General features: G+C 42.9%; 1 protein-coding gene across 1 annotated transcript in view; it reads right to left on the bottom strand.

Annotated features, from left to right (window-relative positions):
* The window catches only part of STMND1 (stathmin domain containing 1), a 33,603-nt gene extending 11,348 nt beyond the window's left edge, over positions 1-22,255 (bottom strand). Inside the window, exons 1-3 of the mRNA XM_047797347.1 lie at positions 22,003-22,255; positions 10,944-11,124; positions 7,275-7,426 (exon numbers count right to left, since the gene is read on the bottom strand). Of these exons, the coding sequence (XP_047653303.1) occupies positions 7,275-7,426; positions 10,944-11,124; positions 22,003-22,083 (414 nt within the window). The 5' untranslated portion in view covers positions 22,084-22,255. The remainder of the gene's footprint in view (positions 1-7,274; positions 7,427-10,943; positions 11,125-22,002) is intronic.
* Between the last annotated feature and the right edge of the window lie 2,288 nt (positions 22,256-24,543).

The following is a 24,543-nucleotide window of genomic DNA, read 5'->3' as shown; positions in this document are numbered from 1 at the left end:
ACAAAAGACCCAGAATCGCCAAAGCAATCCTGAGAAACAAAAACCAAGCAGGAGGCATAACTCTCCCAGACTTCAAGAAATACTACAAAGCCACAGTCATCAAAACAGTGTGGTACTGGTATCAAACAGACAGACAGACCAATGGAACAGAATAGAGAATCCGGAAATAAACCCTGACACCTATGGTCAATTAATCTTTGACAAGGGAGGCAAGAACATCAAATGGGAAAAAGAAAGTCTATTCAGCAAGCATTGCTGGGAAACCTGGACAGCTGCATGCAAAGCAATGAAACTAGAACACACCCTCACACCATGCACAAAAATAAACTCCAAATGGCTGAAAGAGTTAAATATACGACAGGACACCATCAAACTCCTAGAAGAAAACAGAGGCAAAACACTCTCTGACATCAACATCATGAATATTTTCTCAGGTCAGTCTCCCAAAGCAATAGAAATTAGAGCAAAAACAAACCAATGGAACCTCATCAAACTGAAAAGCTTTTGCACAGCAAAGGAAACCCAAAAGAAAACAAAAAGACAACTTACAGAATGGAGAAAATAGTTTCAAATGATGCAACCGACAAGGGCTTAATCTCTAGAATATATAAACAACTTATACAACCCAACAGCAAAAAAGCCAATCAATCAATGGAAAAATGGGCAAAAGACCTGAATAGACATTTCTCCAAAGAAGATATACAGATGGCCAACAAACACATGAAAAAATGCTCAACATCGCTGATTATAAGAGAAATGCAAATCAAAACTACCATGAGATACCACCTCACACCAGTCAGAATGGCCATCATTAATAAATCCACAAATAACAAGTGCTGGAGGGGCTGTGGAGAAAAGGGAATCCTCCCGCACTGTTGCTGGGAATGTAAACTGGTACAGCCACTACAGAGAACAGTTTGGAGATACCTTAGAAATCTATACATAGAACTTCCATATGACCCCGCAATCCCACTCTTGGGCATCTATCCGGACAAAACTCTACTTAAAAGAGACACGTGCACCCGCATGTTCATTGCAGCACTATTCACAATAGCCAAGACATGGAAACAACCCAAATGTCCATCGACAGATGATTGGATTCGAAAGATGTGGTATATATACACAATGGAATACTACTCAGCCATAAAAAAGAATGACATCATGCCATTTGCAGCAACATGGATGGAGCTAGAGACTCTCATACTGAGTGAAATGAGCCAGAAAGACAAAGACAAATACCATATGATATCACTTATAACTGGAATCTAATATCCAGCACAAGTGAACATCTCCTCAGAAAAGAAAATCATGGACTTGGAGAAGAGACTTGTGGCTGCCTGATGGGAGGGGGAGGGGGAGGGAGAGGGAGGGATCGGGAGCTTGGGCTTATCAGACACAACTTAGAATAGATTTACAAGGAGATCCTGCTGAATAGCATTGAGAACTTTGTCTAGATACTCATGTTGCAACAGAAGAAAGGGTGGGGGAAAAATGTAATTGTAATGTATACATGTAAGGATAACCTGACCCCCTTGCTGTACAGTGGGAAAATAAAAAAATAAAAAAAAAAGGAAAGTCTCCGCCAGGCTTACACAGAGAAGTCTATACACTGATTTAAATGATGAGAGCAATAGTTTCAAGAGAACTTGGGATTTCCGGTTTGGGTGGCTTCTTCCTGTGGCTTCATCTCAAGAAGATGCTTAAGAAACCATGTGCTTCCTCCCCCTTGTGGAAGTTAATCCTACCTCATAGCCCTTGTCCTTTCTCAAGTGTGACATTTGAAGGAAAAGCCTTGAAAGACCTGAGGAAAGGTATCTGCATTCTTTACCCTGGATTGTATGAAGTCGGGATTTCTCAACTGTTGGCATTTAAAATGATAGCAATGGTCGCATTATACATAGAGAGGTGCTACCCATAGAACTCGGAAAAAAAAAACAAAAACAAATTTAAAGACCTATAGAAGTTACTGGTTCAATTATTTTCTTTAAGAACCCCAGAGGAGGATGTCCTCAGAGCTCTCCTAGTTAACTATTGACCTAAAGATAAACCTACTTTGGCCATGCTCCCTTAATCAGAATCCTGGGCACAGAATAAGCCAAGAGATCTGTTATTCCTGCTCGGTCACTGTTAGACCGCCTACGAAGGTCACTCGTGTTAACAGCCATTATTTAGTCTCTACCCGGTCAACTTCCTTCTCCTTAAAAAAACACCCCGTGAGGTTCAACAATAATGTTAGAGACTCATACAGTGTCAACAAACTCCCCAACTGCATCAAAGATTGTCAAGTACAGAAGTCACCTGGAGAGGGGAACAAACTTGGACCAGAGACAGGGTGAAGCAATAGAGAACTGAGTCTTTTGTAGGGAGATCCAGGATGGGAGAAATGAGCTTGGGATAAAAGACATTTTAAAGTGGATATTGCCTGTGTGGATAAATGAGAGCAATCCCATCTTTGTAAAGAGATTGGTACCAATCCATATACATATTTACATGTGTACATAAAACTACTATGTGGTTAATACAACTGGAGTCTCATTAGAGTGTTTTGAAATAAACCAAAAGATTCGCTGAATCTGATAATTTAGCTTCTTAACATTGTATTTCTTTTCTTCTCACTCTCCTTTTTTTTTTTTTTCTTTTAAATGGCTGCACTCAAGACATTTGGAGGTTCCTGGGCTAGGGACTGAATCTGAGCTGCAACTGTGACTCACACCAGAGCTATAACAATGCTGGATCCTTTAACCCACTCTGCGTGGCCAGGGACTGAACCCACGCCTCTGCAGCGACCCAATTGCAGTTGGATTTTTTTTTTGTCTTTTTCCCTTTTCTAGGGCCACTCCCGCGGCATATGGAGGTTCCCAGGCTAGGGGTCCAATTGGAGCTGTAGCTGCAGGCCTACGCCAGAGCCACAGCAACACGGGATCCGAGCCGCATCTGCAACCTACACCACAGCTCACGGCAACGCCGGATTGTTAACCCACTGAGCAAGGGCAGGGACCGAACCCGCAGCCTCATGGTTCCTAGTCGGATTCGTTAACCACTGCGCCACGACGGAAACTCCACTGCAGCTGGATCCTTAGTCCACCGAGCCACAGCAGAACTCATTATATATCTTACGTATCATTATAATTACTTCTGAGAGAACATGACACCTCTTAGCATGAATATGCTGTGCTTGCAAGCAGGCTCTCCAGAGGCGCTGTGGAATGACTGTGGTACATGCCAAAAAGGAGATAATGAAAAAATCAAGAAGAAAGATGTTGGGGGATCTTGTGGACACAGATACCGCTCTGGAATTCCAGGAAGAGACTGGTTCACAGAGCAGTCCTCTTTTTAGTATCCTTTATTACACTTCATTCTAAGGGATAATTGAATTAAAGATAACCACCCGGCTAAGAAGGGGCTATCTAAAATTCCCTTGGGGAGTTCCCTCGTGGTGCTGTGGGTTAAGGATCCAGTCTTGCCACTGCTGCAGCCTGGGTTACTGCCATGGCACAGGTTCATTCGCTGGTCTGGGAACTTCAGCATGCCATGCGCAAGGCCCCCCAAAAAGTATTCTCACGTTTATTGTTCTGTTTTTCCCCACAGTCTTTATTTCAAGGTTTTTTTTTTTTTTAATTTTTTGGTCTTTTTTAGGGCTGCACCTGCTGCATATGGAGGTTCCCAGGCTAGGGGTCGAATCAGAGCTGCAGCTGCCAGCCTGCACCACAGCTACAGCAACACCAGATTCGAGCCACATCTTTGACCCACACCATAGCTCATGGCAACACTGGATCCTTGGCCCACTAAGCAAGGCCAGGTATTGAACCTGTGTCCTTATGGATAGCAGTCAGATTTGTTTCCACTGAGCCATGGTGGGAACTCAAGTTTTTTTTTTTAAAGCAATGAAGAAATGGTGTTTACACATCTGATTGGAGTCATCATATTGCAGCACCTGTTGACATTAACATTCTTTTTTTTTTTTTTTTTTTTTCTATTTTGGTTGCCCCACAGCATATGGAGTTCTTGGGCCAAGGATCAGATCCGAGCCACACACAGCTAGGACCTCCGCTGCAGGTGTGGCAGTGCCAGATCCTTTTAACCTACTGTGCTGGCTCAGGGATCAAACCTTGTCCTGCTGCTGCAGAGACACAGACAATCTTACTGTGCCACAGCAGGAATCCTAACATCCCTTTTTGACCATCTCCTTTTTGTTTCCGTTGACTTGCTTCTTAGTTGCAAGTGCTAACATTCTCATAATATTTCCATTCTTTTTGGCATGTGGACGTTCCTTGGCCAGAGATCGAACCTGTGCCACAGCTCTGGCAATGCCAGATCCTTAACTTGGTGCACCACAGGGGAACTTCCTTTTTTTTTTTTTTTTCATAATTGAACTATATTTCCTTTCTTAATATGGTTCCCCTTTCAAAACTTCAATATCCTTTCTCACCTTTTTACATTGGCCTCATAACTTTCCCCCAAATATTCAAGACATCTGGTGTCTTCTATTCTCAGCTACACCTGAATTGAAAGAGACTTTACCTGTGACACTGAGCAATTATATCTCTTCTTCATTTCCATATGCTCTTTGGGTATCATCTTAGTCCTACACTGAAAATGTGTTCTACTTTCAGGAATATTTTGGGACTCTCCCTCACAGTGGATGGGGGATTTCAGTTTCAAAAGATTTAACCCTTCCCAGCTTGATCATGAACTTGAGGGCTTGGTGTACATTTTTACTGCTCCTTCCTGGCAGTGGTTCTCTGCCTGGGCTGCCCAGGGCAATCACCTGGGAGCTTTCAAAAGCACCATCCTCTGGTTCACCCCCAGCCACTGGTCCCAAGTGGGGCCTGGGTCCCAGCAGTTATGAAAGCTTCCTGCATGATGCAAATATGCAGGTTAAGGCCCTTGCATCGGGAGATAAAATACACAGCTGTATGTTACAGTTCTGGCCTGTTGCAAGTCTGGCTTATGTTGGCTATCTTGGCCTAATTCCAAAGTGAAAACACAAACCAAAGACCACCGACAAACAATGAACTGTTCCATTCTTGCCACCTCTGCAGTCCTTTCCCTTTTAAATCCCTTTGAGAACATGCCAACTATGCTCCTGACAGCCATTCTGTGTCTACATAATCTGAACGCACTCTTCATCTTTGGCTCTCGACATGATGTCATTGAAAGTCAAGCCCAAAGTTTGCTTTTTTTTTTCTTTTTAGGGCCGCACCTGCGGAATATGGAAGTTCCCAGGCTAGGGGTCAAATCAGAACTACAACTGCCAGCCTACACCGCAGCCACAGCAATGCTGGATCCGAGCTGCACCTGCGACCTACACCAGAGCTCACAGCAACACAGGATCCTTAATCCATTGAGCAAGGCCAGGGATTGAACCCGCGTCCTCATGGATACTAGCCGGGTTCGTTAACCACTGAGCCACGACAGGAACTCCTGACGTTTGCATTTTTTAGGTATGTTTTTTGCATGATGTAGCTCATATTAATTAACCTTGCCAGTGCCCTTGCGAGGTCTGAGTCTGTCCTCAGTTCTCTCTGGGGTTCGAATCACTACCCCACTGGCATGAGCACCAAGGTTCCATAGCATCTCCCTTCAGAAGGCCTGGCTTAGCTACTGAATATTTCCACAATCTATCTTCCTCCAGGTGGCTCTCCTGTCTTTTCTCTCTGATCTACCTTTTATTTTCTGATCCCTAGAGACTCAACTACAGTGAGAAAATTCACCTCTTTCCACATGAAAGACGCATTATTTTTTTGGTGCTGTGAAGAGGAGGGATTCTAAAATGCCTTGTATCGTGACAGCTACACTTGTGCAAAGGTAAACTGTCATTAGGCTGGCATCATTTTTTCTATTACACAGTCCATTTTTACCTTCCCCTTCCCCCACTTCCTTTTATTATTGGCATCCCGATAATATCATTTATAAGGCTTAACCATCTCCTTTCTTTCCCCAAATCCTTTCTGCAGGACTTTCTTTCCTTCGTCAAAGGAAAATGCCACTTTGGCTTTTATTCCTGAGTTCTCAGCAGATCCTACACACAGAGAAAGGAATTACCTTTATTCAAACCCTAAGTGACTTGGTCTAGGTGGCAAACTCGATTGAAATAATGAATCTCTTTATTCTCAATTGTTTTCCTTAAAGCACAGGGGATTGGCCACCATTGAAGAGCCTTTAATATAATTTCTGGTCTCAATTTCCACCACTTCTGTTTCTTTTTTTTCCCCCATTCATTTTCCCTTAGGCCTCATTCTGTGTTATTTCTTTTCACCTTCTTTCCTCTGTCTATGCTTTAGGACTAAGGGGTGCTGCTGGGGAGTGGTGGCTTAAAAAGAAACCCAAACAAAAACAAACCAAACAAAACCACAAACCTGCTACTCTAGTGCTGGGTTTACAAAGAACTTATCAAAAAGCCAAGAACTCAAAACTTTGGCCATGATCCGTTAAAATCAGACTGAAAATGTTACTCAGACTATCGAAAACAAGTCAAGATGAATGAACGAAGAAAAATAAGAGTATAATACTTTCTATAATTGTATTTATTTCCTGCGGTTGACCTCAAGGTATGTAAACGAACGCATAAGTGTGGTCTGTTTTAGCTTTGGCTTCTAGGCCTATTTTCTCATGAGATAAGTCAGTGTTCAAATTTATATTCACACGCCTAGTATACAGGCAATGTTTAACAAAAATTGTTAAAAGGATGAAGGTACTTTATTCCATGGGGCTTACTGGGTCTCACCTTTCACAAAACCAAGATATGTTTTATTGGATTCATTTATCATTAATGATCAGGCAATTCCTGAGTCTCTGGAGAAGGATGGTGGGCAGAGGGGTGAGGGAGTTTATCAGAGAAAAAAATGGCTCAGATAAGGCTGTCATCTGTATTGTGACTCTAAGATGCATATTGCTGGAAAAATAACTTGTGTGATCACTCATATTCCACTGCTATTTTATTTTTATTTATTTTTATTTTTTATTTTTTGTCTGTTTTTTTGCTATTTCTTTGGGCCGCTCCCGCGGCATATGGAGGTTCCCAGGCTAGGGGTCGAATCGGAGCTGTAGCCACCAGCCTACGCCAGAGCCACAGCAACGCGGGATCCGAGCCGCGTCTGCAACCTACACCACAGCTCACGGCAACGCCGGACCGTTAACCCACTGAGCAAGGGCAGGGACCGAACCCGCAACCTCATGGTTCCTAGTCGGATTCGTTAACCACTGTGCCACGACGGGAACTCCTCCACTGCTATTTTAAACTATAAGCTAGGGTTAATGACAAAATTACTTGCCATGACGTCATATGATTCTCCATTTCTAAAGACTTTGCTGTGGCTTTGTATTATTCCTTGAACAATTAATTCCTCCAGGATGGCTGATGATGTCTGCCGCTCTCGATTCTCTAAAGGTTGGGGTTTATGCGTTAATCCACTGATCACTAGGTCTTCCAAAGGAAAAGAAAAAAGAAAGCGAAATTTAAGCACGAAGATGTTTATCCATCAAATGCGAAATACATGCCTTATAACTCATGCTCATTACCTGATTCTTACTGGCAACACTTGTGCCTAAATATCTGTTTTGATTACACATTTTTATAATTACCTTGAAGTTCAAATTCAGAAGAATGAAATTCTTACAGAGGATATACATCAACATAATAAACTGTTTACTTAGCGGGTCGAATATTAACATAAAAAGTCTTTCCTGTGCTGCTATGTACTACTTTTTTTGTTGTAACAACACTTATACACTTGGGTACGATTACATGGGTTCTCAGCAATAATTACAAGGCTAAACCACAGCCACGAATGAGAGAGTCTTTCAGTGACTCTTATGAGTTGCAGTTTGGTTTCTATGCTTTGTATACAAAGGATAAACAGCATGATGTTGCCAAGAGACTTCTAGTGCTGCAACCCTGAGTTTACAAATACGCCATCTGCTAAATCTACATAAGTAAAAGCATGCCTTTTCTAAAAGAGTCTTTGAACCAAATCAGAATTTGAGTCAAGTGATAGCTCGATTTTTATTAGTGATTCTAAAAATGGCACCAAAACAGTTGAAAGGGGAGCCTTTATAAACTGCACTGCTGAGCAGGACTACCTCCATTACAAATCACCCAATTATATAAATAAGCAAGCAAGCCTCTCTTTTTACAACCTCATAAAATAAAGGTGCGATGAGAGGTCCTCAGAAATGAGCTTTCTTCTATTTTGTCATGATCAGGAAGCTCTGATGGTTAAGAAGCCCCTTCCATCTAGTGGATGGAGTCTTTTTTTTTTTTTTTTTTTAAATAGTTGATTTACAATGTTCTGTCAGTTTCTGCTGCACAGCAAAGTGACCCAGTCATACATATATATACATTCTTTTTCTCACATTGGATGGAGTCTTTTAATGAAAATGTCTAACCTCACTGGTTAACAAAGAGAATTTCCATGAATCTGTAGTGGGACGACAGAAAAAACACAGACACACACAAACCAGATGTCACTCACTTCAGAATCTTACCCTTCCTGGTATCAGAGAATGCTCTAATTAATCACAGCAATGAACTCCAAGAAATTCCCTATAATCTTATCACCCTTCCAGTGCTGTACCTTCTTCCCAGAAATGTGTCTGAAACAGAGTCAGTTCTCATTTTCAAGTGCTCTGTGCAGATTTTGGTACAGAGCGGTAAAGCATGTGCTTCACAGCAGCGACTGTGCCGAGTCCTTAACCACCAGGACACCAGGGAATGCCCCAAATCAGTATTTGGGAAATGGTAGTTTGAAACTTGAAATTTTTAACAAATATCCTCTGTGGCTGGGAAGAGCAGGACGCAGAGAGGAGACAGGGAATGGAGCAGAGAACAAACAGAAAGCTCAGGGCACTAGTATCTCATTCATCCTATGGGAAGATCTTTCTGGAAAACAACTTTCCGCTACATTTTGAAAACACCTGCTTTGAGAGTTCAGTCCCTCCCCAGCTGGTCTCTCCTAGCACCATCCTGCTTATCTGGGGCCCTCCCTCCTTGCACTGCTTGCAACAGTGTCCAGATGGCAGGACTGCCTGTCTGAGGGCACCCAGGCCCCTGACCTCCTGACAACCTGTAATCTATTAACACATGGATGGTGAGCATTTGGGTTGCAGTCTAGGAGGGATTCTCATCAGCAGAATTATCAGGGAGAAAAAAGTACATGTGCTGGCCCTGCACAGAGGGAGAGGGAGGGGCCATCCCCACGCTCCATCCCCTGCCTGTGACCTCACACTGAGAGGTCATGTCTCCATCCTATAAGAACCATCAGATGAAGGTGCATACGAAATATGTGATGGACCTAGAGAATATTAAGCTTAGTGAGATAAGTCCGAAAAGGACATATACAATAATTGCATAATATCACTTACTTGTGGAATCTAAAAAATAACACAAACAATTGTATATGTAAAATAGAAATAGACTCACAGGTATAGAAAACACACTAGTGTTTACCAAAGGGGAGAGGGAAGAAGGGAGGGGCAAGATAGGGGCAGAAGAGCAGATGAAGAAGAGATACAAACTACTACGTATCAAATAGACAAGCAGGAAGGATATATTGTCCACCACAGGAAAATGGAGCCATTGTTTTGTAATAGCTTTTTTGGGGGGGCCACATCTGCAGCAAATATAAGTTCCCAGGCCAGGGATCAAATCCATATCACCATAGCAACCCAAGCTGCTGCAGTGACACCAGGTCCTTAACCCACTGCACCACAATGGAAACTCTGTCTTAACTTTTAACAGAGTATAATCTGGAAAAACACTGAAACCCTATGCTGTGCTCCTGAAGCTAACATAATATTGTAAATCAACTATACTTCAATTAACAAAATAAAAAGGGCAATTAAAAGTAATTGTAAATCAACTATACTTCAATGAATAAAATAAATAAAGTAGAAATTTGTGATAACCCGAGTTGCCATAGAAGTCTAAGAAAAAGAATCTCATTTATTAACCCATCTCGTTTCCAACCCTAACCTGTCCCTAGGAAAGAAACCATAGCAATGAGGAGTGAAAGGAAAGCCTCTCTCCCCCAAATAAAAGAGAGTCCTTTTCCTTGAAGTCTGTGAAGTCCAATCTGTTTCAAAGGCTGGTGAAATATAACTGAAAGCTCTTAACACCAGAAAGGTAATTCAAGTAAAGTGAAAACACACCAAAGGAAAAACCACAAGTAATTTCTAAAGAACACACCAGGTCCTAATTATGTCTTTTATGTTTTTTTGTTTGTCTGTCTGTCTGTTTGTTTGTGTGTGTGCTTTTTAGGGCCACAACCTACAGCATATAGAAGTTCCCGGGCTAGGGGTCGAATCGGAGCTACAGGTGCGGTCTACACCACAGCCACAGCAACGCAGGATCCAGGCAGCATCTGCAACCTGCACTACACCACAGCTGACAGCAACACCAGATCTTTAACCCACTGAGCGAGGCCAGGGATGGAACCTGCATCCTCGTGGATACTAGTCAGGTTTGTAACCTTTTGAGCCACGTTGGGAACGCCCTGTGTTTTTGAAAGATACTTTTATTGTTTATTCGCTGATAACTTGAATGGGCAGAGACAGGAGAAACATTTTGATGTAGGTCTTATTTATTTTTCCAAATGGAGAACTTTTCCTTGGGAAGACGTTAACACTGGGGGAGTTTTGAGGAATTAACTAAAGCCTATGCAACTCCTTTTCCCAAGGCCTTACCCCAACTACCAATAAAGGCTCTTCGTTGCTTTTTTAAAGATGATTCTAATTATTTCATGGACAAGACGATTAATGCTTAGTATTACTTACTCACATAATGAAGGCCTAAGGCTAAATCCTAATGTCTTAGAAATGGAGACCTTTCCATTTGAAGCACTGCCTGGCTCACAAAGCTGTGATAAGAGTCACCAAACACACATTATAAAATATATTCAGAGAAACAGTGTTTTATAGGGATCAACATGTATGGGGGTCATTACCTGAATTTATTCTTCCGTTTCTTTCACTAGGAGATGGGGAACTTTCTGGAACGGTTCCAGGTAAGCTTCCCAACGGGGCCTGCTTTTCCAGGCCTCTGGGGCTGCCCACAGTACCCGTGGGCAGCTCAGCTTCAATGTGGGGTCTGCAATTCTCCCGGGAGTGAGCCACACCGACATCAGCCTGCGAAGAGGAAATGGCTTTGTGAGAGTCAGGATTTCCTAGAAAATGATTTCTTGGAAAATGAAAATGGTGCAAGGTCTGCTTTGAGAATATTTAGCTAACTAGCATCTGGGGCAGCTGAATAGTACCCAGGGACGTGTCAGTGTGACCTTACGTGGCAGAAGGGACTTGGCAGGTATGATTACATTAAGGACCTTGTGATGGAGGCTTTATCCCAGGTTGACCGGGTGGGTTCTGAACGCAATCACAGGTGTCCTTAGAAGAGGGAGGCAGAGGAAGATGTGACTACAGAGAAGAAGACAGTGATGGGATGATGGAAGCAGGCACACATTTGAAGATGCTTTGGTAGCAGCCATGGAGACGCAGGAAGGCCATCAGCCAAGGGATGTAAGAAATGCAGCTCTAGAAGCTGGAAAAATCACGGAGAAGGATTCTCTCCTCAGAGCAACTGAAAGGAACCAGCCCTGCAAACTTTATGACTTCAGCCCAGTCGAACCGATTTTGGATTTTTTTTTTTTTTTTTAAGGTCACACCTGTAGCATTTGGAAGTTCCTGGTGGGGGGGGGGGGGAGTCTACACCACAGCCATGGCAACACCAGATTCAAGCCGCATCTGTGACCTACACCGCAGCTTGCAACAATGCTGGATCTTTAATTCACTAAATGAGGTCAGGAATCATACCTGCATCCTCATGGACTCTATGTTGGGTTCTTAACCTGCTAAGCCACAACAAGAACACCTGATTTTGGACTTTTGACCTTCAGAACTAAGAGGGGAAAAAATTGTGTTGTTTGAAGCCACTAAACTTTTTTTTTTTTTTTTTGGTCTTTTCTAGAGCCCAGGAGGTTATGGAGCATATGGAAGTTCCCAGGCTAGGGGTCGAATCAGAGCTGTAGCCACCGGCCTACACCAGAGCCACAGCAACTCGGGATCCGAGCCACGTCTGCGACCTACACCACAACTCATGGCAACGCCAGATCCTTAACCCACTGAGCAAGGCCAGGGATCGAACCCGCAGCCTCAGGGTTCCCAGTCAGATTCGTTAACCACTGAGCCACGACGGCAACTCCTGAAGCCACTAAACTTACGACAACTTGTTATAGTGGCAGCGGAAAACTAAGTCATATAAATCTTCCAGGTGCTCATATAAACGTATGTGCTAAGCATTCTGGAGGATACCAAGTTTAATCCTTAAGGGTGAAAATTAGAGATGCTGCTGGGTATAGAAAATGTCTATAAAATAAAACTCCTGTTATTGATTTTGCAGATTAAATAAGTCATATGGACTCATACAGATACTTAAAACAGAAGGTGGTTGTGAGGATCCGTTTCATGGGTTAACTGAGTTAGGCTATGTAGCTAGTTATTCAAACACTCATGTAGGATTCGCTGTGAAGGTATTTGGTAGATGTGGTTAACATCTACAATTACTTGACTTTTTAAGTAAAGGAAATGATGCTCAAAAATCTGGGTGGGCCTCATCTAATCAGTTGAAGGCCTTAAGAGCAGAGCTGAGGTTTCCGAGAGGAAGAAGGAATTCTGTGGATGCAGCTTCAGCTCCTGCCTAGCCTTCCTGACCACCTCTTTTACGGTATGGATTTTGGACTTACTTTGCCAGCCCTCATAATTGCATAAGCCAATTCCTTATAATACATCTTTCTGTCTCTCCAGCAGTTCATCCACCTATCCAGCCCTCCTACTGGTTCTGCTCCTTTGGTAAAACGCTGATTGATACAGAAACACTGTAGAAAATGGGAAGTATCATTTCCTATTCAGAATCACTACTGACATCTTGGATGTGTTTGAGCATATAAACATAGTCTAAAAATAAATTGGAATTGGCCAGTAAACATATGAAAAGATGTTTAATACCATTGGTCATGAGGGAGATGAAAATCAAAACCATAATGAGATATCACTTCACACCCACTAGGATGACTGTCAGGAAAAAGACACATAATAAGAAGTGTTGACAAGGATGCAGAGAAATTGTAACCCTCATACCAGTGCTGTGGGAGTGTAAAATCATGCTGCTACTTTGGAAAACAGTTTGAGAGTTCCTCAAAATTTTCCTCTTAATATAGAGTTACCGGATGACCTAGAAATTGAACAAAATGAAAATGTATGTCCATACAAAAACTGAACACAGGAGTTCTCACTGTGATGCAATGGGATCGGTGGTGGCTCTGCAGCCTTGGGATGAGGGTTTGATCCCTGGCCTGGAACAGTGGGTTATGGATCCGGATTTGCCCCAGCGGTGGCGCAGATCGAAGATGCGGCTTGATCTGATCCCTGGCCTGGGAACTCCATATGCCACAGAGTGACCAAAAAAGAAAAAGAAAAAAAAAACTTGCACACAAATGTTCATAATTATTACTCAAATATCTAAAAAGTGGAAATGACCCAAATGTCCAGCCTTTGATGACTAGACAAATTAAATGTGACCTATCCATACAAAGGAATATTATTTGGCAATAAAAGGACATGAAGTACTGATACATGCTACAACAAAGAGACACCTGAAAACATCATGCTCAGTGAAAGAACCCAGTCACAAAGATCATTCCACTTATACAACATGTTCAGATGAGAGAGATTAATAGAAACAGAAGGTAGATTGAATGGTAACTCTGAAAATGTGTGATCGTTGCCAACGGATAGAGGTTTCTTTTGGGGGAGCGAATGTGTCCCCAAATTAGCCTGTGGTGATGACTGTGAATTGTACATTTTAAATGGGTGAATGGTGTACGTGGATTACATTGCAATAAAGCTGTTTGGAAAACAAAAGAAATCAGATTACACAGCCAGTGATATTATATTGTATTTCTGTAACCTGTTTTTTTCTATTGAAAGTACAGCAGAGACATCTACCAAAGGTCAATACACATTTTATTTAATGGTGAGAGCAGTCGTTTATTTGACGATTGCACTGTAGGCCGCTATGTAACTATACCACAATTTATTTTAACCGATTCCTACTGAATGCCATTTAGGTTGTTTTTAACTTTTCAATATAATAAACATAGTACTGGCATGGTATCGGTGCATGTACATCTGCATGAGGTCACCCAATCCTTCCATGAGAATCAGTTCCTAGATGTGGCCATGCTGGGTCAGAGGGTATACACGTTTTATATTAACGTGTTTTTCCAGGGGGCCCCCTATAACCCCTGTACTGACATATGACCCCACCTCGTCCTCGTAAGGATGTTGGTTTCTTTATACTATGGTTCTACTGCTTGTAAATTGGTCAAAAAACAGCATAAAAAAGGGCCTATCAGTGACTTAGTAAACCACCAACTCCAAAATGCTGCTCCATGTCACATTTTTCATAGTTCCACAGCAAAAGAAAACAAAAAAGAGGAAAATGTAAGGTGTCTTTCATAAAACTCAATTAATTAAAGAGCTGTCATTTGTTTTGAAAGGCAGTAAATTAAGATGTACAGAAAAACGTGTCTTTCCCACTTCTCATTCAATGGAAGCCAAGGCCTCGAGCAGAGGTCATCAGCCAACCTCCTCTCTATCTAAGCCTCACATCCCAGAGGAAGCCCTCTCAGTTGCCCCTAGAAGAGGTACGAACAGAAGCATTTTCTGTAGAGCACGGCCTTCTTGCTATTTTTCAAAAATCCACCGAGTTGTACGTTTTATGTATTTATTTAATTATTTGGCCCCGCCTGCAGCATGAGGAACTTTCCGGGCCAGGGATTGAACCTGTGCCACAGCAGGGACCCAAGAGGCTACAGTGACACCACCGGATCCTTAACCCACTGTGCCACAAGAGAACTCTTCGGCTATTTTTTTAAACGTCTTGATTTTACTATTTTGACCCAAGGGGTGATCTCAGAGACTCCACCCTCCAACTCCCACTCTTGACAGCACAGCCCTGTCACACGGATATAAGTCTGGGTCTTTTCGCAGGTCACGAATGGTGTCAACAAGAAGATGCTTGAATTGGGTCTTGATGAATGAGCTTCCAGTGGGGAAGGAGAAAAAAGGCCATGCTAGACAGAGGAAAAAGTACATTCAGAGAGGCAATGTGAAACAACATTGCATGCCCAGGAACTTGGATTATTCCAGTCGTATGAAAACAGACTGAGGTAGGTGCTTAAGTGGGAAAGAGAAGCCTTCTGTGCCAAGCAAAGATGTGCCATTTTATTTTGAAGGCCACAGGAATCCTTTGTCGGATTTTAATACGTGGACGTACAATAAAATAATCAGGTGTGATTTTTAGAAAAATCACCCCTGGGTTCGTGCCAATGGCAGGAGGAAGAGGAAGGAAGGGAGAGAACAGGGTCACCAGTTCCTCTGCTTGCAACTGTCCAGGTGAGGCTGGATTACACATGAACTAGGACAGAGGCAGTGAAAATGGGGGAAAGAGGTGAGCCCCGAAATATGAGAAAGGTGGATAACAGACCTCTCCGAGCTTCAGCGGAAAGGAGGGAGGTCTCTTCTGGCTCTAAATTTTGACTCTAGGAACTAAACAGAAAACATTCCCTTTAGGAAACTGAAAAAAGAACTCACACTGAAACTTCTGATATTGTCACAATAAAAATCATACCAATTTAAAAAAACCTAAGCACATTTGACCAATTTCGGGAAACATTCCAAAGTGCTCTGCAGTCCCTCCGGGGCAAGGAGAAATCACCAAAGCAGTGGTGTCCCCATCACCCTCAGGTTCTCATAGTTCAATGACCGATTCTCGATTCTCGAATGTTCTAGGGAGGCTCACATTCCTTATCACCATGTTTACACAACAGGATCACTCCAGCTAAACCAACATCGGTTCATTGTGTTGAGAGTTAATTAGTTCTGTGGCTCAGAGCTCCGTGAAAGAATACGAAAAACCAACCAACTGAACAAACAGGCAAACAAAAACTCAGCGGATCTGAAATACAATCCAGCACACACAGAGAAATCTTGAGAAAAACTACATGCTTTTTTCTTTCTCTCTCCATCTCTTTCTTCAGAGTTACTGCCCATGCAGGCCCTGAAGAGTGAGCTGACCCAGGAAAAGTCTTCACATATAACATATTACATGCTATTATTATATAATAACAATCATATTATATCAGAAAGGTCATCCTTTTCTTTTGTTATATGAAATACCTATATTTCTGTCAGATGTATATGTTTCATATTCTATTCATATTTCATGTAACAAGGGAAAAGGAGGCCCTGTCTGATGATTATCTTTTAGGAGCTCACAGTTCACAGTGAACGCATATTAAAAACCAATTATCAGGGAGTTTCCGTTGCGGCACAGCAGAAATGAATCTGACTAGTATCCCTGAGGATATGGATTCGATCCCTGGCCTCACTCAGTGGGTTAAGGATCTGGCATTGCTGTGGCTGTGGTGTAGGCCAGCAGCTGCAGCTCCAATTCAACCCCTAGCCTGGGAACCTCCATATGCCGCTGGTGTGGCCCTAAAAAGAAAACAAACAAACAAACAAAAAAAGGATTTCCCACTGGAAATTCTGAAACAAAAACCCGATTTAACAACTAAAATACCTACATTGAATCCAAGAGCAAATTTGAATGTTTTCAGTCTAAAAAGGCGACTTTTCACAAAGATATTGTCAACCTCAAATCAGAACAGATTTATTTAAATGCTATAAACTTGATCAACCTTCCAATTCTTTCGCCAAAGCAACTCATCCAGGTCTGAGCAAGGATTTTTCCGATTTAAGCTTATTTAGACACTGTCTGCCTTCGAACTCTGTCAGTGACCAAAACTCAAATTGTAGCCAATGAAATTCAATCTTCCAGCATAAGAGAACATATACTGACCTTCAGTTTCCAGAGTGGAAATTTAAAGTTTTTCTTTTTTGCAAACTAAGGATGCTTTTCAAATATCTTATCTATGTGCCACACATTCTGGAAATGTTAACACCCAATTTCATAACCTAGACTTGAGAACTGACATAGTTGAAAGATGAGAGATATTTACAACTTATTTAGATCTATGCCTCTTGGGGATATGGCAGAGACAGTTTTCTTAGTTTATCTATGCATGCAGAGTTTATATTTTCACACCAATAAGAAGCCTATCTGCAATGGTACTGAGTCAGGGGGGGGGGGAGGTGGGCAGAATGTTTTTTGTTTTATTTTTTGCTTTTAGTTGTGGCCACGGCACGTGGAAATTTTGGGACTAGGGATCCAACTCGTAACCAGCGTAACCAGAACCACAGCAGTAGCTGGGACCAATTCTGGGACCAGGGATCAACCTCGTAACAAGCAATAATCAGAGCCACATTAGTGACAATGCCAGATCCTTAACCTGCTGAGCCACCAGGAAACTCTATAATTTTTCCTTCAGATGAAGTTGTAGCAGAAGTAGATTCAATGGTTCTAAGTTTTGTATCTATTTTATTTTATGCTTCATTTTTGGGAGGATAAAAATTTATCCACTTTAATTTTAAAAATTTTTAAATTTTTTTGTCTTTTTGTCTTTTCTAGGGTCGCACTTGTGGCATATGGAGGTTCCCAGGCTAGGGGTCTAGTTGGAGCTGTAGCCACTGGCCTACGCTACAGCCACGGCAACGTGGGATCCGAAAAAATTTATCAATTTAGACAGAACTGAGAAGTTGTGAGTTCCAAAATAACATCTATGCATGGGAATTATCAGCATTCCGAAAAAGGTATTACTTTTAACTATAGAAAGGTGTTTCGTTGGTTGGTTGGTTGGTTATTCTGGCAGTATCACATGTTGTGTTCTAAAGCTTTGTGGAAAAAAATATGCCAAACAATTTCGAAGGAGGGAGTCATTTGTCAAGAATCCCTGGAGCCGAAACCTTCTTGAATCAAATTATTGGCAGATGTATTTTATAAATATATTTGTCTGTAGACATATAGGAAGAATTGTCTCTTCAAATTTTGACTTTTTCTGGCTTACTTCTCATAAATGTAATAAAAGTAGCAACCCTCCAAAAAAACATCAGAAATATGATCTTTAAAAAAATCATGGCACAGTGGATTAAAGATCCAGTGCTGTCACTGCGGCAGCTTGGGTCGCTGCTGTGGTGTGGGTTCGATTCCTGGCCTGGGAAGTTCCATGTACCATGGGTGCCCCCCTCCCAAAAAAATATATATATGTTAGTCCTTTCACTAATTATAAATAAGAACCTTCTTGTAAAAGTTTAGGGGAAAACTGTGAAGGATACTTAATGATCATCTATTCCAATCTAGTCTCTTCCCTTTTATATTTATGTGTATATATTTTGCTTTTTAGGGCCACACCCATGGCACATGGAACTTCCCGGGCTAGGGGTGGAATTAGAGCTAAAGCTGCCAGCCTACACCACAGCCACAGCAATGCGGGATCTGAGCCACATCTGTGACCTACACTACAGCTCACAGCTATGCCCGATCCCCAACCCACTGAGCGAGGTCAGGGATTGAACCCACATCCTCTTGGATACTAGTCAGATTCGTTTCTGCTGCAAAGCAACGGGAACTCCTCCCCTTTTATATTAAGCAGAGAACTTTGAGTTAATCGTGAAGAAGAAGGGCATTTCTCTAAATTAAAAAAAAAAAGAAGTTTCCCGTGTTTTCTTATTGTGCTTTATTTTATTACCATGTCCTCTGGCCCCTTCAGGCCAAGGTCGAATGAAGAGAAAGTTCAAAGGCAGGCCTCAAGAAGTTTGACTCAAAATATTTTAAAGGGGTGCCGCTAATAAATATTTCATGCAAGCATACATGCTCATCTTGTTTTAAAGCTACTGCTGAACTATTGAGCTCTCAGGCCTATGCATTTATGAAGGTAGCAAAAAGTACTATTCTGATAGCCAGACAGCGTTTAATTAACAGTCACACCTTTCCCCAGCTCAGATTTTCCAAAGTCAAATGCTTGGAGGTGGGGAAAGAGAGGGATATATGTGAGTTCAACTCTAAATCTATTTTCAGGTTATTTTAGTATTGCATTTCCTCCTTGCTGACTGTCATTAGTCAGGTTAATGGTACTCAGAGACAGGAAGATGCTAAGGAATCAGAGGAACTGGGAGGGACATGCAGTCACCCAGGAAACACTCGTTAACGCCTGCTCTTCAGCAAGCTCTGTAGTGAGCACTGCAGATACGAAGACAAGGACCAGGTCTTTTCCTTAAAATAGCTTGGGATGGGAGGTAAGCCTGTAAACAAGTAAGTACCATGACATGTTTCAAAACACTCTGCCAACATGGGGCAGGGAGATGGGGAAGGGCAGCGTGGTCTTGAGTTATCTTGAAACCTGGGGGCACATTTGCATGTGGTCCGGGGAGATGAAGAAGGGAAAGTCGGAAGGAGAGATGACAGCGCCTGCAAAGGCACAAGGGTGGAAACAGGGGGGGTTGGAGAACCACAGGTGAGCTTTGCGCAGATTACGAAGGTGGGGAGAGATGAACTTGGAGAATCTGACAGGTTCTCCAGGGTCAAGGGTGGCTAGTAAGGACTGAGGATTTCATCTCATAAAAATAATTGTACTAATAGCCATTGTAATAACTAATAGTAAGCGCTTATTCTGTGCTAAGCATTGGTATGAGCAGTTAATGTGGCCTGAATTCATTTACTCCTCATAATGACTCTACAAAATAATTATTATTACCCTCGCTTTACAGATAAGGAATCAGGGCATGGAGGGGCCAGGTAACTTGACCAAAGTCACACAACAAGTAGTGGTCCAGATATCAAACCTAGGTAGTCACATTCTTGACCAGTGGTTGGTGTGCCTACCTAATGGGCTGGCGACTTTCTTTCCAGCAGAGAAGGGACACAATCAGATTTTATTTTAGAATCATCACTCTGGAGGGCATGGGGAAGACTGGAGCTGGAAGGCAGGTGGAGGCTGTTAGAAAAGGAAGCATCCAGAGAGACTAGTTAGGAGTCTCGCGCCTAAATCCAAGCAAGGGGCAGTAACTATCTTAGACAGGAAATTCAGAAAGAAACCCAGAACCCCTCCTAGACCTCGGGGATGCTTGGGCCAAAGGGACCTAGTGTATTTGACACCTGGAGAGGACTGCTTTTTAGTATTCCTTTTTTTCTCTATACAACAAAATTATTTTCCGGCATAACCACGAAATGGGGCAAATGATAACGGCCAGTAAACAAACTCAAAGAGTGAGAATTTTTCTTCTACTGAAGTTTTATGTCATCACACCAGTAAAATACATTTTAAAAGATTTTTGTGCAACAAAGAGGAAAAGCAGAATGGATTAGTACTATAAAATCACATTAATTTTTTTTGAAAAAAGAGAGAAAGAAAGTATTAATGTTATTCCATAGCCGTGATGAATAATAACAAAGATGATCAAATTGCTCCCAAGAAGCCCCTAAGTCTATGAGGGAGAAGGGGGCTTTAAACAAACATATCACAAGGGAACATCACAGTGTTGGGGCAGTGGTGCTTGGGCTCAGTGGGGAAGGCTAAGTAGGAGTTCACCAGGCAGACTGGGAATGGGGCCCAGGGATGGCATTCTGGGAAGAGGGAATGGCTTGGGAAGCCGGATGAACTGAGCACTGCAGGTTCTTGGTTTAGCAGACCTGAGGACCCACAAAAGACAGCAGCTGACGAAGAGAGGGTGACATGAGAGTGTTGGTGGGACCAAATGTTGACCTTTGCACGCTGCAGGAAATTTTTTCCTTAGGAAGATAGCTGGCCGTGTGGGAGTCAGACTGGTTAGGGTGGTGATGAGAGAGGCAGGAAGACCCAGTAAGAGGTAACAGAGCCCTAAAAGCAGACAGTGGCCATTGAAACAGTGTTGAGATGGGTGGTTATCTGGGCACAGGAGTTCCCCAAGGGGACCAGGTACTGAGCCTGAGTCTCAGCCTGTAGTGTCCTCTGGTTTGTTGTGATGTACTCCAGGGGCCCCAGAGGAGTGCCTCACACAGAGAGGTGCTGTAACTGGCACCAAGGAGTGTTTCGCCCATCACCTGCTGAAAGTGTGTGCTTTTTAAACAGTAGTTCCAAAAACGCCCTTTAGGAAGGGTGACCATAAACTTGGGACAGATAGTGTGGGCTTATATCAGATTATCTGGTCACGTTTATTCATAGTGTTCCCTTCCACTCTTCAGAGTATCCAGCTTTTGATGATAAATTATATGGTAACATGGTAACATCATCTTTGGGTAATCCTTCTTCTAGGGATGCTTGCTGTTCCTGGTTCTGTCTGTGGAATCTCGCAATGGTGGTGAGGATATAAAGAATGATGGCTCTCATTTCTGCCTCCACCAGCCCATTCCTCCATGCCCCACCCTAGGAAAAAAAAAAAAAAAAAAAAAGCCCCTTCTTGCCTCCAGAAGAATTACGAGAGGTGCAACCTTGAGGGAGAGTGGGTAGGGCACTGGGACAAGACTCGAAAATTAGGTTCTATCTCTAGTTCTGCCCCCAAACTAGCTGTGCAGCCTCGGGCAAGCCGTCCACCTCTCTGGGCCTCAGGATCCTCTAGTGAGAAGAGGGAAGGCTCAGTCAGACGGCTGCTGAGTCTTCTTCCAGCTCTAAGTAATTCTCCAAGGGCCCAATTTCCGGAAGCCAATAACACAGGGCAACTCTCAGGAACTCTCACCCTCCTCTGAGAATCACTACTAACCCAGCTCTGCGCAGAACGCACCGCTCATTCGGTTATTCCCGCCACTGCCCTGGGGTGTGACCACCTTCGGGGGCTCTTGAAACACACAAACTAGTCCCTTAGCCACACCAGTCCTGGTTAAGACAGCAGTTAAAACGTAGGCTGAATGAAGTCGCTCCCTCCCAGCCCAGCCCACTGCCCATCCACCAGGCGGGCTGTGAGCCCCAGCAGACCCTGCTCCCAGGCAACTCCAGCCGCCTCCCAGCGTGGGAATCGCCAGCCCTGCCAGGCAAAAGGCTTTATATCTATCCGACTGTTTTTGTTTGTTTGTTTGTTTACCTTGAATCCCTCTTCCCAGCCCTTCTTGGGAGCGGGCACGCGTCTCTGTTCTTCCGTGGGCTGGGAAACTCCGCAGCCCATGGTGCGCGCCGCGCGTTGCTCCTCCCGCCCGGCTGCCGCGTGCGCCCCCGCGAGCGCTCCTCGCCGCGCGCCTGCGCCCTGCGCCCCTGCCCAAGCCCCGCGCCTCCAGCCTCTCCCACCTCCTGCGCTTAAAAGCTCGGCAGGAGGCGCTCGACACCTGGGCAGTTGCCGGGGTTGTTGCCACAATAAACCGCATCACGCGGACCTGGGACCTGGGCTGCGATGGGACTTTTGTAAACGGAAACTGTTGATCAGAGGCATTTAAGTCACAACTGGGATGCTTTCTCCAGAGCCAAGTGAGGGGAGAGCCCGCTGCCAGGCCAAATTCATCTTAAAAGTACCTTAAGGGTCAGCATCCTGCGGCGACCTCTTATTTTTCCCTAAGGTACCGTGGGACACCCCCCACCCCCGCCTCCGCTGTCTGGGCGCGCGCTCAAGCTGTTGGCTTTTGTGCTGCAGACCCCATGGGAACTGTGCAGAAGTGGTTGCGAGGGAGGCGACGTAGGGGTCCAATCAGCGGAAGCAGCGCTTGAGAACAGGTGGGCAGTGGAGGCGGCCCGGAAGGCACCAGACGTCAGTGTCACAGGGTGACCTCGGAGAGGACGGTCACACAAACAGAAACCCACACGGTGAAGAAAACCGGACTTTTAGGATAATAAACAGCTCCGCAGCCGAGAAATGGGTCATGCAAATCATTTTTACGCAAGCTGCATTTTATGAGCTGTTACTTTACAAGGGAAGAGCGTGGATGGGTGTGCATATTTCAGAGAATTAAAAAGGTGTCATCCATCAATAAAAAGACTGGGTGGACTGCCCAAATGAGCACAAGTTGTTCTTTCCTGGATTTTTTTTTTTCCTTTTTATCCTATTTTTATTTTGGAGGATAATTAAAAAAAGAAAGAGCTGATCTTAGATATCATCAATCAGCCCCTTATTCTACAGCCTACAGACTTAGGCTCAGAGAGGTTGAGTGACTTAGGTGGGGAGTTTTGAGGTGTGGGGTTGGTTAATGAGGGGTCTGGGATGAGAAACCAGGTGGCCTGACTCAGCCCCATGTATCCACAACCCAGGAAAATACTAGTGAGGATTCTTGGAAATGTAGTGAAAAGTCCTGGATCCTGCTAAGGAAATTAATGGTCAGCTCTGTTATAGGAAGCTGATTATTTGCTTTACAGCATTTAAACTCATTTCACTCGTTCTCTTTACCTCCGTGATGATGCTATCTGTCAATTTTCCTTTGACTAAAACTGAAGAAGAGGAAAGATGAAACTCGAGTCAGTACATTATAATTACTGAGCAGTGAGCATGAAACATTTGTGAATGAAGAGTTGAAACAAGGCTAAAATAGTGTTTGGGGAACATCTCGGAAAGTATTATTAACTCATGGGTGTATTAAGTCACACGAAGTGCTCCATCTGGAAACTGGAAAATGCTCAACAAGAATAACTCAACAAGAACGCCTATAAAATGTTCTTGAGAAGGTTTAATGAAAGTTCACAGGATGAACTTTAAAGAGTGTAATACTGCAGGCCAGGCCAATTTTTTTTTTCCTTAAAGGCAGTCTGTGAACAGAGGTTTTCTAGGACATCTATGTGAGTGAACGACACCCACATTTATTTATTGTTCAGGCATCTTTTGAAGTGTCCTATGATTTATAGAGCAAAGTTGTGAAAAACACCCTTTTTAAAGGGACATGCTGGAACCTGCTCGCACTGGCTCAGAAAACCGATACTCAGGAATATTTGGACTAGTTGTTCCATACAGCCGTTACTAAAAATTAAATTATATAAACTCATAATTAAATTAGTTATATTAAAAACAAAGGTAATAACAAAATAATGTCATTTGCAGCAACACAGATGGACCTAGAGATGATTATACTAAGCAAAGTCAGAAAGAGAAAGACAAAACCCATATGATATTACTTATATGTGGAATCTAAAATATGACTCAAATAAACTTATCTATGAAACAGAAACAGACCCACACACATGGAAAACAGACTTGTGGTTGCCAAGGGGAACTGGGTGTGGGGGAGGGATGAATTGTGAGTTTGTGATTAGCAGAAGTCAACTATTATATGTAGAACGGGGAAACAATGAGATCCTATTGTATTACACAGGGAACTATATTCAATACCCTGTAATAAACCATAATGGAAAATTTATAAATATGCTTTGCTGGACACCAGAAAATAACCCAACATTGAAAATCAACTATTCTTTAATAAATTTTTTAAAGAGGTAATGAATGCAACTCATCAGTTCCATGCAACTGATTGGTTCCTAATCATTTGATTATAATTTACTCTTACTATGTTTCTGAGTTTATTTATGTCTGTTGTATCTGATGGTGTGCTACTCTGTCTCTTTGCAACTCTACCTTCCGTGCTATTATACTGATAGTCTGAAATCAGCCAAGGTATGAATATACACACCATGAAAATTGATATATGCTACA

The sequence above is a fragment of the Phacochoerus africanus genome, chromosome 9, assembly GCF_016906955.1.
Source record: "Phacochoerus africanus isolate WHEZ1 chromosome 9, ROS_Pafr_v1, whole genome shotgun sequence".
NCBI classification, from domain to species: Eukaryota; Metazoa; Chordata; class Mammalia; order Artiodactyla; family Suidae; genus Phacochoerus; species Phacochoerus africanus.
This window is presented reverse-complemented; position numbering and strand designations above follow the sequence as displayed.